This window comes from Syngnathoides biaculeatus, chromosome 18, assembly GCF_019802595.1.
Source record: "Syngnathoides biaculeatus isolate LvHL_M chromosome 18, ASM1980259v1, whole genome shotgun sequence".
Lineage (NCBI taxonomy): Eukaryota > Metazoa > Chordata > Actinopteri > Syngnathiformes > Syngnathidae > Syngnathoides > Syngnathoides biaculeatus.
This window is the reverse complement of record NC_084657.1, coordinates 18,855,990-18,868,212: the sequence shown is the minus strand read 5'-3', so window position 1 is coordinate 18,868,212 and position 12,223 is coordinate 18,855,990. Positions and strand designations below refer to the sequence as shown.

General features: G+C 41.9%; 1 protein-coding gene across 10 annotated transcripts in view; it reads right to left on the bottom strand.

The window, feature by feature from the left end:
* Positions 1–12,223, bottom strand: part of drd1b (dopamine receptor D1b) — a 112,955-nt gene that overhangs the window by 94,547 nt on the left and 6,185 nt on the right. For 2 of the 10 annotated variants that reach the window (XM_061803117.1, XM_061803120.1), the window contains exons 3-4: positions 8,586–8,999; positions 3,691–8,180 (exon numbers count right to left, since the gene is read on the bottom strand). The exons of 5 other annotated variants lie outside the window; for them this stretch is intronic. In XM_061803117.1, coding sequence (XP_061659101.1) covers positions 6,529–7,923 — 1,395 coding nt within the window. In that variant the 5' untranslated portion in view covers positions 7,924–8,180; positions 8,586–8,999 and the 3' untranslated portion in view covers positions 3,691–6,528. 3 more of the 10 variants (XM_061803121.1, XM_061803119.1, XR_009792460.1) reach the window with 3 other exon arrangements.

The window sequence follows — 12,223 nt, the reverse complement described above, 5'->3', positions numbered from 1 at the left end:
AAAAAAAACAAAAAAAAAAACAAAACAAGAATAGTTTAAAAAAAGAGACATACATATTTATTTCTTTAGGGCACATCATCTATATATCGCTTTGTACATACCGGGAACTAAATACAGTAATAAGTCTGAGGAGTATAATCTTTGACATCACTTTCATGAAAGAACACCAAAAACATGTAAATAAATAGATAAATAATCACCAGCCACCTGCATCTTGAGTACAAACAATGGAGAAGCAGACAAACAGCATTTGCTACAGGTTTTTCATGGTAGATAAAAAGCACTTGTGTTTGTCACAGAAAAATACAATATTTTTGAAACATCATAGTACAATACGTAATCCCCATATCCAGTATATGTAAATACTATCATTGAAGTTGTGTTTTTTTGTTGCTGTTTTTATTTATTTATTTATTTATTTTTACAAGCGCTGACAACAATGTCCGACTGCTTTACCTTTGGCCCCTGCATCACAGGTGTGGGCAGGATGCAGGAAGGAGAGTTTAGGAGGGGCAGTAAGGCGTTGTCATTTTGCTAAAGACGTTGAACGTTTGATTGGGAGACATTGTTCTGTCACTAACTCCTAACTGGAGGACATGCAGGCAGATGAAAAGGAAACGTGTTTCTCGAGAGGGCCATGGCCTGACCTCGGCCTTCTTCTGAATCAAAGCGGTGACGTGAGCACCGATGACTTCACCGTGTTAGCAAGGTGAGGCCTCGGGGTGCTTTAACATGGAGCCAAAACACACCAGAGATGAACTCACAGCTCAAGATGCATTGATGGAAAGGCACACAAACAGCAATTGAAAGCGTCGTAAACCATAGGCAACGTTACCCAAAACTGGGACGTGGTTAATATCAGATCTTTGTATGGAACGAGAGATAGAATGCCACTCAAACTCAAGGCTACTCATTGTAAATATGTAGCAAAATGATGTCCTTTTTTTTTTTTTTTTTGGGGGGGGGGACTGCTGAAAGGTCAAAAAAAGAAACGTATAATAATATGCTACTTGTAGCTCCTACTGGCGACATCAGGGCTGTAAAGCAACAATCTAAACTGGGAACCCTAAAATTTAAGATGTTGAGCTTGGAAAAGTGTAGTTGATAAAAACATTTGAAATCAAACCTCATACTTATGCATTAGGGGCAACAATGTACCAATGATGTACGAAAAGACATAACACGTGGCAGAAAAACTAAGCGGTCTGCTTCTGCTCTAAGTTGCAGTGAATATACGATGTAAATTCATCACAGTTGCATTCAAGTAAACTGGTTCATTGGAACTCTCTGACCTCTGATGAAAAGCAATACCATTCAAATTACTCATGAACATGGTGCAAATTGAAAACAACAAAAAAGGGAAAAAAAAAATACCAAAAGGCAATTACAGCATTCCAGAAAACTGGGAAGTCAGCAATTTTGGAATAGAATAGGATGACTGGAAAAGAATGCCAGTTGACTGACAGGAGTGTGAGATTGTGCAACAATGGAACAAAACCATACTAAAGGACCATTGATGCATCACTGACAACCACGAGCTCCAAAATTTCTGACCTTCAGAATAAAATGATTGGAATAAAATCCAACCCTAAACCTGAAGCCAGAGTTCCCATCTGATAGGAAAACAAATAGATTTGGAATCAAATGGAACAAAACATACTTTTGTTGTGTTTGGGACAACTTGGAAGTTTTGAAATTTCCGACTTCCAGAATAGGTCCAGCCCTACTTGTTCAGTAAAGCAAATCATTTTCATAGCTGGATCAGTCTGGCATAGCTTAATAATAGAATAAAAACAAACTTGAAGGACTTGTTGCATTCCAATTTCACAGACTTACATTTGTCTGACATTGTGCAACAATGGAACAAAAACAGTGCAAGATCAAGACTGCAACTGGGAAGTGAGATATTTCTGCCCAAACTACCAAAACAAAAGTACAGTTGACGGCAGAATTGGTGAAGGTGAGGCAAGTTCGCATGCACAATAATGTTGTAAAAATACTAAACTGCAAAAACTGAGAAGTGCAACAGTATGCTCTTTAAAGTAAGATCTATTGGGGAGGGTAGAAGGATATTTAAGATATTTCCCAGTTTTCTCAAATGGACCTATCTGGATTTGAATAACATTTTGCTTTCATCGATAAGCTCCATTTTGACTTTGTGTTTCCAAGTTCCGATATTTCCAGTTTTATTGAAGACAGCATTAAGATGCTCCCGATGTCTCCACATTCAGGCGCCGTGATTACAGTATTGTTCTATCTCAAACATCTGCGAGCTTTGATTCTGTGCCGTGACGCTGAGAACAGCAGTGAAGCAGTAGGCCTTGTCTGTTTAATATTAAACTCAGTCATGTTAACATCTGGAATGCTCATCGGGGCGACAGAGGCAGCCAAGAGAAAAACGAACGAGCAAGGGAGAGGTGGAGGAGGAAATGTTCTCCACGGTCCTTTCCCATGCATCCTGTACACATTTATAGTTCCAGGCCTGTTTTTTGGGAGGCATCATATGACACAAAAAGCAGGGAACATACTTGAAGTAGTGGCACTTGAAAGATAATTAGGGCTGTTTGAAATTGAAACAAGCTGACAGCAAAATGCCTGCTAATCCATGTTCAGCCAACAGAGCAGCGTGAGAGGAGGATGAGGCAGCGAGGACAATGAGCTGCTTGTGTGCCACATATTGAGCTACAAGCTCCCCACGTTGCCCGTATGGACAGCATTGGATTTTCCAGCACGGGAAAATCAAACGCCGCGCTCAAGAACAATTGCTTTCTATCAGACGGTCTTTCTCTTCCCCGGATGTGAGCAAACATTTTCTGCCGCCGGTGTCGGAATAGGCGCTTGCTCCACCACTCTTTCTTTCCTCCGTAGCCAAACACATGACATTGACCCAAGAGATGTATTTGGACTTGAGTGCAAAAATACACAATGTCATTTCATCAAACCTAACTTTGGTTTGGCATTAATACGTAACGTGCAGCTTGTTTTCCTGCATTTGTTTACAGTCCCCTGATTTTAATCTTTACAGGTATTTACACTGTATATGATTTTGGTAACAAGCTGGCGCTATCTTTTCATACCTCATAGTTCCTCCAGAGGCGCTAGTGAGTCACAAAGGAATGATTGGCAACCTCATCCATGTTAGTTAGTGTTAAGATTCTTTAAAAAGTCAACTAGTAAACGTGCATAAAAAAAAAAAAAAGTACAGGCCGTGCAATCTATGCCCATGAAACAGCTGGTACTCTAACCCCAAACCATCAACCCCCAGATAGTTACCCCCTGATTGTGAACAATATTTTGAAATAAGAATAACCAATAATAAGCAACCTCCCCAAAAAGTTATTTTCTGTCACCTATCAGAGCGTAAAAATGATTACCATCTTATTAATAATACCAAAAATAATAATAAATACCCTCTAAAAAGCACTTTTCTCACTAATAATTGTGAAAACTTTTAAAAGAAAAACTTTTTTCATAGCTACTGTAGTTATGTTGCATAAATAAACCAGGCGTTTAAAAAAATCTATTTACAGGGTGTCTAGCCAAGTCATATCAACAGGTCATCTCAAACCATCAGGTGACATAAAAGTTATCACAAATCAAATTTACTTCACCATATGACACTTGAATAAACAAGATGAACACATTTTAAAAAAATATATAATTTTTTTTTTTTTTTGGGGGGGGGGGGGAATACCCCTTTCTGTGTAGGCCTGGCAAGAAAACTTCTGACTCAGCTACTTTCGGTCCAAAATATACCTCGCAGATACATACATGGAGGTCCTCAGTTCACCGTACCAATTTACAGCGCGTAGTGAACAGGTTTGCGCAGCGGTATGAATATCTGTGTATGAGTTGTTCTTTCCATTTTCAATTACAAATAAAAAATAAAAATTCACTAAGTTAATTATTTACACGAAATATTATTTTTCATTGAAATTTTAAGAATTTTGTTAGATTAAAAGAAAGCAAAATGACTTTTTTATTTTTTATTTTTTTTATGGAAAGAATAAATGATCCAGCGATCAGTAAGATTAAGTAGTCATGTGGCACAAGAACTGCTCGCAGTTACTGCTGTAATATATTCGATCTTTTTATTTTGGCCTACAAGAGTTGTTCATACCATTGCATACTGCAATTGTATTAATACATTAGGTTAACGTAGCGACAGACTACGGCACGTTTACGACTTACATACAAGTTATGGTAGCAACAGAACTCGTCATAAACCCAGAACCCTCTGTACAGTATACAGTCAATCCCTGCATATTCGGAGTTCAGCATTCACTAATTTGTATATTAACATGTATTTTGGGGGAACCTAGCTCCGATTTTTTTTTACCATTTTTTGAACAGGCTAAATGAATAGTATTACTTTTGTGCAAACTAGGTGGAAGTTGGAGTGGGAGTGAGTTGAGGAGCTTCAGTAAGAGAAAAGTAGTCATTTGCTGCCATCTTATGGAATTTATAGGCAATTACAGAATAGTATATATCTTCCTGGGGGGATGGCGCAACAATTACTTGCAGATTTTGGCTTTGATTTTGTTTGACTTTGATCCTTATCCATTGTGACAAGAGGCGGTTCACTGTATTGTTAAGATTCTAATCAATCGGCTCGATAGGCATTAAGACTTCATGGAACTGGATATCTCATTCTTTACCAAGTTGTCAACCATCATTCATTGGGAAGATCATATCAGGCTAAATAGTTACAATAACAGCGTCCAGAATGCTCACAAATGAAGGTGTTGCAGACCTGTTACTTTGCACGTCTTGTATTAAATAAATAAGGCAATGCCAATTTTTTGTTGTAAATAATATGAGTAATGAGAAATTATCTCCACTGACCGGTGTGATTGTCACCATGCTGTGAACACAACGTGCTTCCAAGATGGACGCAATGAACACAGCACGCCGGCCAGCGTGAGCAATTTAAGAAATCAGATATTTACACGTTTCCTAAAAAGGTCAGTCAACTTCACCTTCATTAAGGTTGAGTGCACTCCTCCTCCTCCTCTGTCTTACTCCATGTTTCTGTTTGTTTCCCTCTAGATATTTACATTCAAGGACTGGTGATGTATGATATTAAAAAAAAAAAAAAAACATTTTCAAAACCTGAACAATTTCACACACATGAAGGCGACGGAATAAATCAAAAGAGTATTAAATTAAATGGCGGTTTAAGTTTAAGGGAAGTGGGGTCAATAAATTAAAGGGAAGAAAATGTAGAAGAACCTTCATGTTAGCCAGTTATTCTGTGATGCGATTTTTCCTCCCTAATTATAATTGGCAATTTTAAACCTGTTGAGCATTTACGTTCACCAATCCTAATGTGTGGTTAATAACAAGTTGGGCCGAGCCGCTGAATCCGTCCGTCCGTGACTGTGACATGAAATGGAATGGAAGCCAATCAAGAAGTGACCTGAAGAAATCTACAACACAGTTGGAGGAGCAATTGGATGTGTTGAGTGTTTGTCTAACGTGCCCAAAGTCACTCACCACAATAAAAAGGAGAAGTCTGCAACTGCAATGTAGAGGCCAAATAAATATTAGTCATTTTGAGGACAGTAAACACTATGAGAACATCTTGCAGGTTCTTTTCTTGAGTGAGGTCTCTAACATGTAAGTAAAAAAATAAATAAATGAGGAAAAAAATGAGCTTTTTAGACAATATCTATTTTTGTACAGTGAACCCCCACTTTTCACAGGAGCTATGGATTTAAGTGACCCACCCCACAATAACCTTTGTAATTGGCTTTAGATTTTCCATGAGATGGGAGCAAAGCACTATCGTCTCAATTCAACTCCTCAATGTTGTCACAAGCTGGCCACAAGATGGTGCCATAGCAGGAAAAAAATGTGAATAGGTGAGTTTTTCAGCAAATACATAGAAATGCTCCACACAAACAAACAAAAAAAATAATTGCTGCATTAGCAGATGCGAAACTACAAATATACCAGGGTTCACTGTACATGTCTTTAAGCGTTGGACTCACTCAAACAAACACCACTCTTCTACTGCCTCATCCGTTTTGAACTTCAACTTCAGTCTCCGATTATGGTTCCTCTCCAAGGAACCATTCCAACCAATTCCCTAGAACTAAAGTAAAAATCCCAGGGCAAACCCACATTTTTTGGCCGCTTGAAAAAGTTTGCTCTCCAAAGAAAACCCCCATAGTTATACTGCAATTAAAAATAGAATCAGATATCGACTGCATTAATCAACACATTTTGCTAACATTTTCTACATCTTCCTTTGCGCTGTATACTGTTAAGTCACTCTGTACTGTACAGGAGGAACATGTAGGCATCTTAATTTTGGGGAGAGGGGAATGCATCTTTGTGCACGTGGTGTTCTAAGATAACGCCATAAGTATTTTGCAGTGTGTTTACCGGGAATAAAGTGCCTTTAACTTGGAAACATTCGGAAGATGGTTTTTTTTTCCCCCTTCCAGTTTAGGGGTGATAGTCCGAATGTCCTGTACAACGTAACACACTCATTATGTCAGGCAAGATGTCCATTTCGAGTGTTCAACAGGACATGGTGTTGTGCTGTCCGTTCTGGGTTATGGGGTTGATCTTTTCCAGGCTAATCTCTGTGTCGCTGTCTAAATTCCCAGAGATGGCTGGGCACAGTTTGTCCAAGGCATTGTTTACCACACCTACCTCCATCTCGTCCATCATGCCTCCATCCAGCTTGTGTAACTCCTCCTCCTGACACAGGATGCTGTGGGGCATCACACAGCCATCCGAGTGGTTGGCCTCCTTTGGGATGAGGCTTTTGGGCTGGTACTGGCAGCTGGGGTTAGGAAGTGGCGCTCCTGCGTTGTTGTTGATGCTGAGGATCTCAATGGCGTTGCTCCCCGGGCAAAGGCGGTGGCAGCCCAGCAGGATGGAGAAGGCCTTGCGGAAGTCGGCATTGAAGGCGTAGATGATGGGGTTGAGCGATGAGTTAGCCCAGCCAAACCACACAAACACGTCAAATGTGGTCGGGCTGATGCAGTGGAAGTCGTTGGCATCGTTGGGAAGGTTGGACTCGCAAAAGGGAACCATGCAATTGAGGATGAAGAAGGGCAACCAGCAGCACACAAACACACCCATGATGACTGAGAGTGTCTTTAACACTTTGGTTTCTCGCTTGAAGGACATTTTGAATGAACTCTCACTCTCTATGCTGGACGTGTTCCCCATACTGCTGTGACGGTGTTTGGCACTCTCCGCTGCCCTCTCCAAGGCGGATATCCTCCGGATCTGTTTTTGGGCAATGCGGTAGATGCGGGTGTATGTGACAATCATGATTGCCACGGGGATGTAGAAACTGATCAGGGACGAGGAGATGGCGTAAGACCGGTTAAGGCTGGAGTCACAGTTGTCGGGGGGGAGTTCACCCGAGTACGTTCTGTTGAGCTCAGTGTAGCTTGTAGTCTGAGCTTTGTGCCAGTTCAGCTGAACTGGGATGAAGGAGATGAGAACGGACAGCGTCCACGCCACACTGATCATCAGACACGCCACTCTGGGGGTCATCTTGCGTTCGTAGCGGAACGGACTGGAGATGGCCCAGTAGCGGTCGACGCTGATCACGCAAAGATTCAAGATGGAGGCGGTGGAGCACATGATGTCAAACGCCACCCATATGTTGCAGAACGCTCCGAAGGGCCAAAAACCTACGATCTCCGTTGCGGCCTTCCAAGGCATCACCAGGATGGCGACCAGGAGGTCAGAGATGGCCAGGGAGATGACAAAGAAGTTGGTGACTTTGGAGCGCAGGTGGCGGAACTTGGTGACGGCAACGCACACAAGCGTGTTGCCCAACAGTGTGGTGAAGATGAGGAGGGAAAGGAAGCATCCTGTCAGGACCCGTTTGGAAGAGTCACGCTCGGGCAGAATCTGTCTGCTGTCTCGAGCCGTCGAGAAATTGTGATCCATTGTTTAAGCGAGACTGTATCCAGGATGGGTGGGATTTTAGGGATTGGGGTGGGGGGGGGCCATCACCCCATCACATCTCCCAGTCCACTACAGCTGCGCCACGCCAGGAACGGATCTCAGGACTGAAACGTCAGTCTCCTTTGTGCCGCTGCTCCCATCACCCGGGTCACCCATAGGCACCTGGCTAGAACCGCCATCCTGGCTCTCTTTGGTCAGAAGCTCACCAAGTATCCCAGCATCAGCTCCGGCCATACATTCTGCACATATTATTCGGTCCAAATTAGCGGTGTGCTCATAACATGGTGCATTCAAAGACCACAGAAAAGCCTGCTGTTACTCTACCATCAACCTTCTGGGAAAGTTTCCCAAACCACGTTTGCGGGCCGAGTTGCGTTGAGTGCTGGCAGTCGGGTTCAGTCATTAGCCTTATATACCACCTGGTCAATAACAGGTATTGACGGCTTTCGCAATGCGTTTATCTGATTTGTTTAATGGTACTCCAGGCGTTTCCACTTGACTATATTGGCCATCTGGATCGAAATCCACCGCTGCTGTCTGTGTTATATTTTTTCAATGTCTTTGAATGCAGATTGGTAAAAGCCTGCCAAAATTTCCATGCTGCCAGCCGGTTAAAAAAGAAAAAAGAAAAGTTTTATACTTACAGTAATAAAAACATCAGGCTGAAAGGATCATTCTCAAAGTGTCAGGATCACATAATCCTCCATCAAGGTCACTTTCCAATATGACGGATTTGTCTTTTCAATTTTCCCTTGCTATCCAATCCATGGATGGTTGTAAACTCTTTTTTTTAAGTCCATTAGATAAATAAAATTGTTAAGCTCACTCCCGATGTCCTGTCTTGCATTCTTTAGCATACATTCAAGGTGCGTCTCACGCGTGCGCGCTTTTCCGTGGGAAGTCACTCCTTGCGACACTGCTCTTTATTCCTCCTCCTCATATTTTTTTTCAGGGAGGTGATCGTTTCTTGACGTCGTGACCCACGCGTGGAGCAGGAGGAGAGTGTGAACTAACTGCGGGGGCTCGCCGAGAGGTGAGCGGGTCTCTCTCTCCGCTAACTGCCGCACCATTCGACCATTCAGGGGCGTGAGGAGCGAGGGAGGGCGGGGGGCGTTAAAAGCAAAAAAGGGGGGAAAAAAAAAGAGAGAGAGAGAGAGAGAGAGAGAGAGAGAGAGAGAGAGAGAGAGAAGACATAAACACACAATATTTAATGTACTACATCTAAGCCGTCTCAGGTTTACTCACATGAGACTTGCGTGAGAAGCAGATTGTCCAAATCATTTTTGTTAAGAGATTAAAATACTCTCAATAATTAGAAGCTATGCCCGCCATGCGTTTTTTTTAAAGCCCGCATAACAGGTCATTATATTGCTGTATACGTCATAAAGGGAAGAGAGACGCTGCAAAAGTCTAGGTGGCCTGACTTGAACTTGGAAAACAAGTGGCTCAATGGCGCCATCGAGTGAACACAAGAAATAATGGAAAAGGTTGTTAAAATGAGACATCTTTTCTTGAGCCCAATTCTTAGCCTTGAAGAGACACGAAACCAGCTGCTTTCGGGGGCCATTATAAGTGCGTGTGTGCCTGTTGCATGAGACAGTGACAAGACAATGAACCCTTTTTAACACATGGAGAGAGCACCCCATACCACCGATTGCCAATGATTGTGTCAAGCCATATATTTTACATGACAAAATTTTCCACGATACACCACGACTTAAAAATGCCACAAAAAACCCAGACACTCTCATCTCTTGCCAATTCCCTCACGAATGTGCATACTCTGTGTAAAATCTGGGTCTGTTTAGTTGACCATTACGCTGTTTTGTCCATTGTATGAATGGGAGCAGTTGGCTACACAGGTTAATTGTACTTTCTGTCAGCTATAGCTACAGAACAACTGACTTCCTGTGTCTGCTATGCTCACCATCAAGCAGCCACTGAAATAAGTACTTCGTCACCACGTCACCATGTTTCTCACTAAATATACTTCCATAAGTGCGACTGGCCTGAAACTTTCACCAGAGGTCCGGAACAACTCTAGTAATCCATACACAGAAATAATATAGAACAAATAAGATCATAAATGAAGTTATGTGTAAAAATAGGACTGGACACATAAAGAAGGGAGCTACAAAAAGGCATGGAAAGGCAAGGATTAACTGTCAAGGTGTGAATCAAGACATACTTCATGATGGATTAAGATAAGAGTGTGTCTCAAGACCATCACTAAGTAATTGTTGCAAAACACGATGATGGCATTGGCTACAGGTGCATATCTAAACTTCTGAAAATTCCAGTTAGCAGGGTAGGGGCCATAAATCGTAAGTGGAAAGCCAATCATACTACCAGAAATTTGCCTTGACGGCATGCTCCTCCCAAGATTTCTGACAGAGGAGCACAAAGAATAATCATAAGAGGTGTCCAACAGCTAAGGAAAAAGACCTCACAAGGAAAATGGTGAGTAATGTACTCTGCCGCCATGACCTCCATGCACTCTCACCATGCAAGATTTCATTGCTGGGAGAAAAAAAAAAAGCATGCCAAAGCTCGTTTAATGTTTTATGAACAACACTTGGAAAAAACTGTTAAATATTTGGAGGAGAATACAGTCTCGTCTAATGAGAACAAAATTGAGCTCTATGAATGCCATAGATGCACACCATGAAAATCTATGGAAAGAACTGAAATTCAAAGTCCATAAACAAAGCCTACAGAACCTTCAACATTTGAAGACTGCTTGTCTGGAGGAATGCCTCCGACTAGTTTCTCCATACAGGAGGTGTCTTGAACCTGTCATCGCAAACAAAGGCTTTTATAGAAAGTATTAAAGAAATAGCCATTGGTGTGTTCAATATATTTTCCCTGTCATTTAACATTATTACCAACAACTTAATTTCAAGTTCTACATTCTTTGCTTGTAGAGATTATTTCGGTTGTTCCCACGAGGATTGATGACATGATTGTTTCAAGATGAACTTGCTCAAATAAATTTATGGCTAGTGTCTTCAAACAAAAGTTAAATACATGTATATCATCTACTTACAGTATATAAATATGATAGACTCACTAGCACCTCATGCACTATCCCCGCTATTTTTGGAGACGGGGTTCACCCTAAACTAGCCATCAATCGCTGGGCACATATACACGAACAACGATTCGCATGACGATGGTTGGATATCATTCTTGTTAACACTGTCTATTGTCATCTTTGGCGGCTTTGTGGTGACATGTTTTGTTGGAAAAAAGATTTTTTAGATGTTTAAAGTTCCTATGGGTGCTTTGAAATGGTCGTCTTTCGCATCCACCGAAGCGAGAAAGAAGTGCTTTGACCTGTTTGCCAAATGCATTAGTTTGCACAATTCTCGAACTACGTGGCTTGTATCTATAGAGTACCTCACTGCCATAGACAGATTAAGATCAATCCCTTTTCTGAGCTGCTTATCCTCACATGCGTGACAGGCATGCTGGGCAAATCCCAGCTATCTTCGAGCAGGAGGTGGGGTCCCAGCCAATTTCAGGGAATATAGAAACAAACAACCATTAACACGTTTGTATTGTTTGGAGTAAATAAATATATCGATATATTTTTTACCAATTAAGTGAAGTTTGGTCATCTCTCATAGCACATTTGATGATCTCTCACAGCACACTAATGGCACTATACTGTGTGTATGTGGAACATGGACACACAACGAAACAAAAATACGACCTCCCCCACCACCCTGCATCTCCATGACATCATTGAACAATCAAATCTCAGCTCAGCTCAGAATCTAGTACTGCCAGTTGTCCCTTGCAGCTTTGCATACCGTGCCACGAACGGCCCATTTACCAACCCCCTCCGACTCAACAATCCAAAATATAATTTCCATATGTGTCCCCGTTGAATACTGTGCGGGCATGAGGTTGTGCGTATGTGTGGCAATACAATGTGAATATTATTTTAAAAGAACAGAAGTCTCTCTTTCCTGGATTTTGCATGTGTGCTTCTATGACGTGTTATGACTCGGCACGTCATGAGAAGCGCGTGCCTGTGTGTGTGTGTGTGTGTGTGTGTTGTGAGAGTGTAATGCATGTAGACAAGCCAAGTGTAAGAGGCCTGGCAGACACAACGCCCACATTTCCCTGCAGCTCTGAGCCAGGCTATGCGTGCAGCCGCCCAAGTTCAAACCAAGACCACGTTAGACACAAACGCACACACACACACACACACACACACACACACAGATACCACAACCACACACACACACACACGCAGCCATGCAGGCTAATTTAT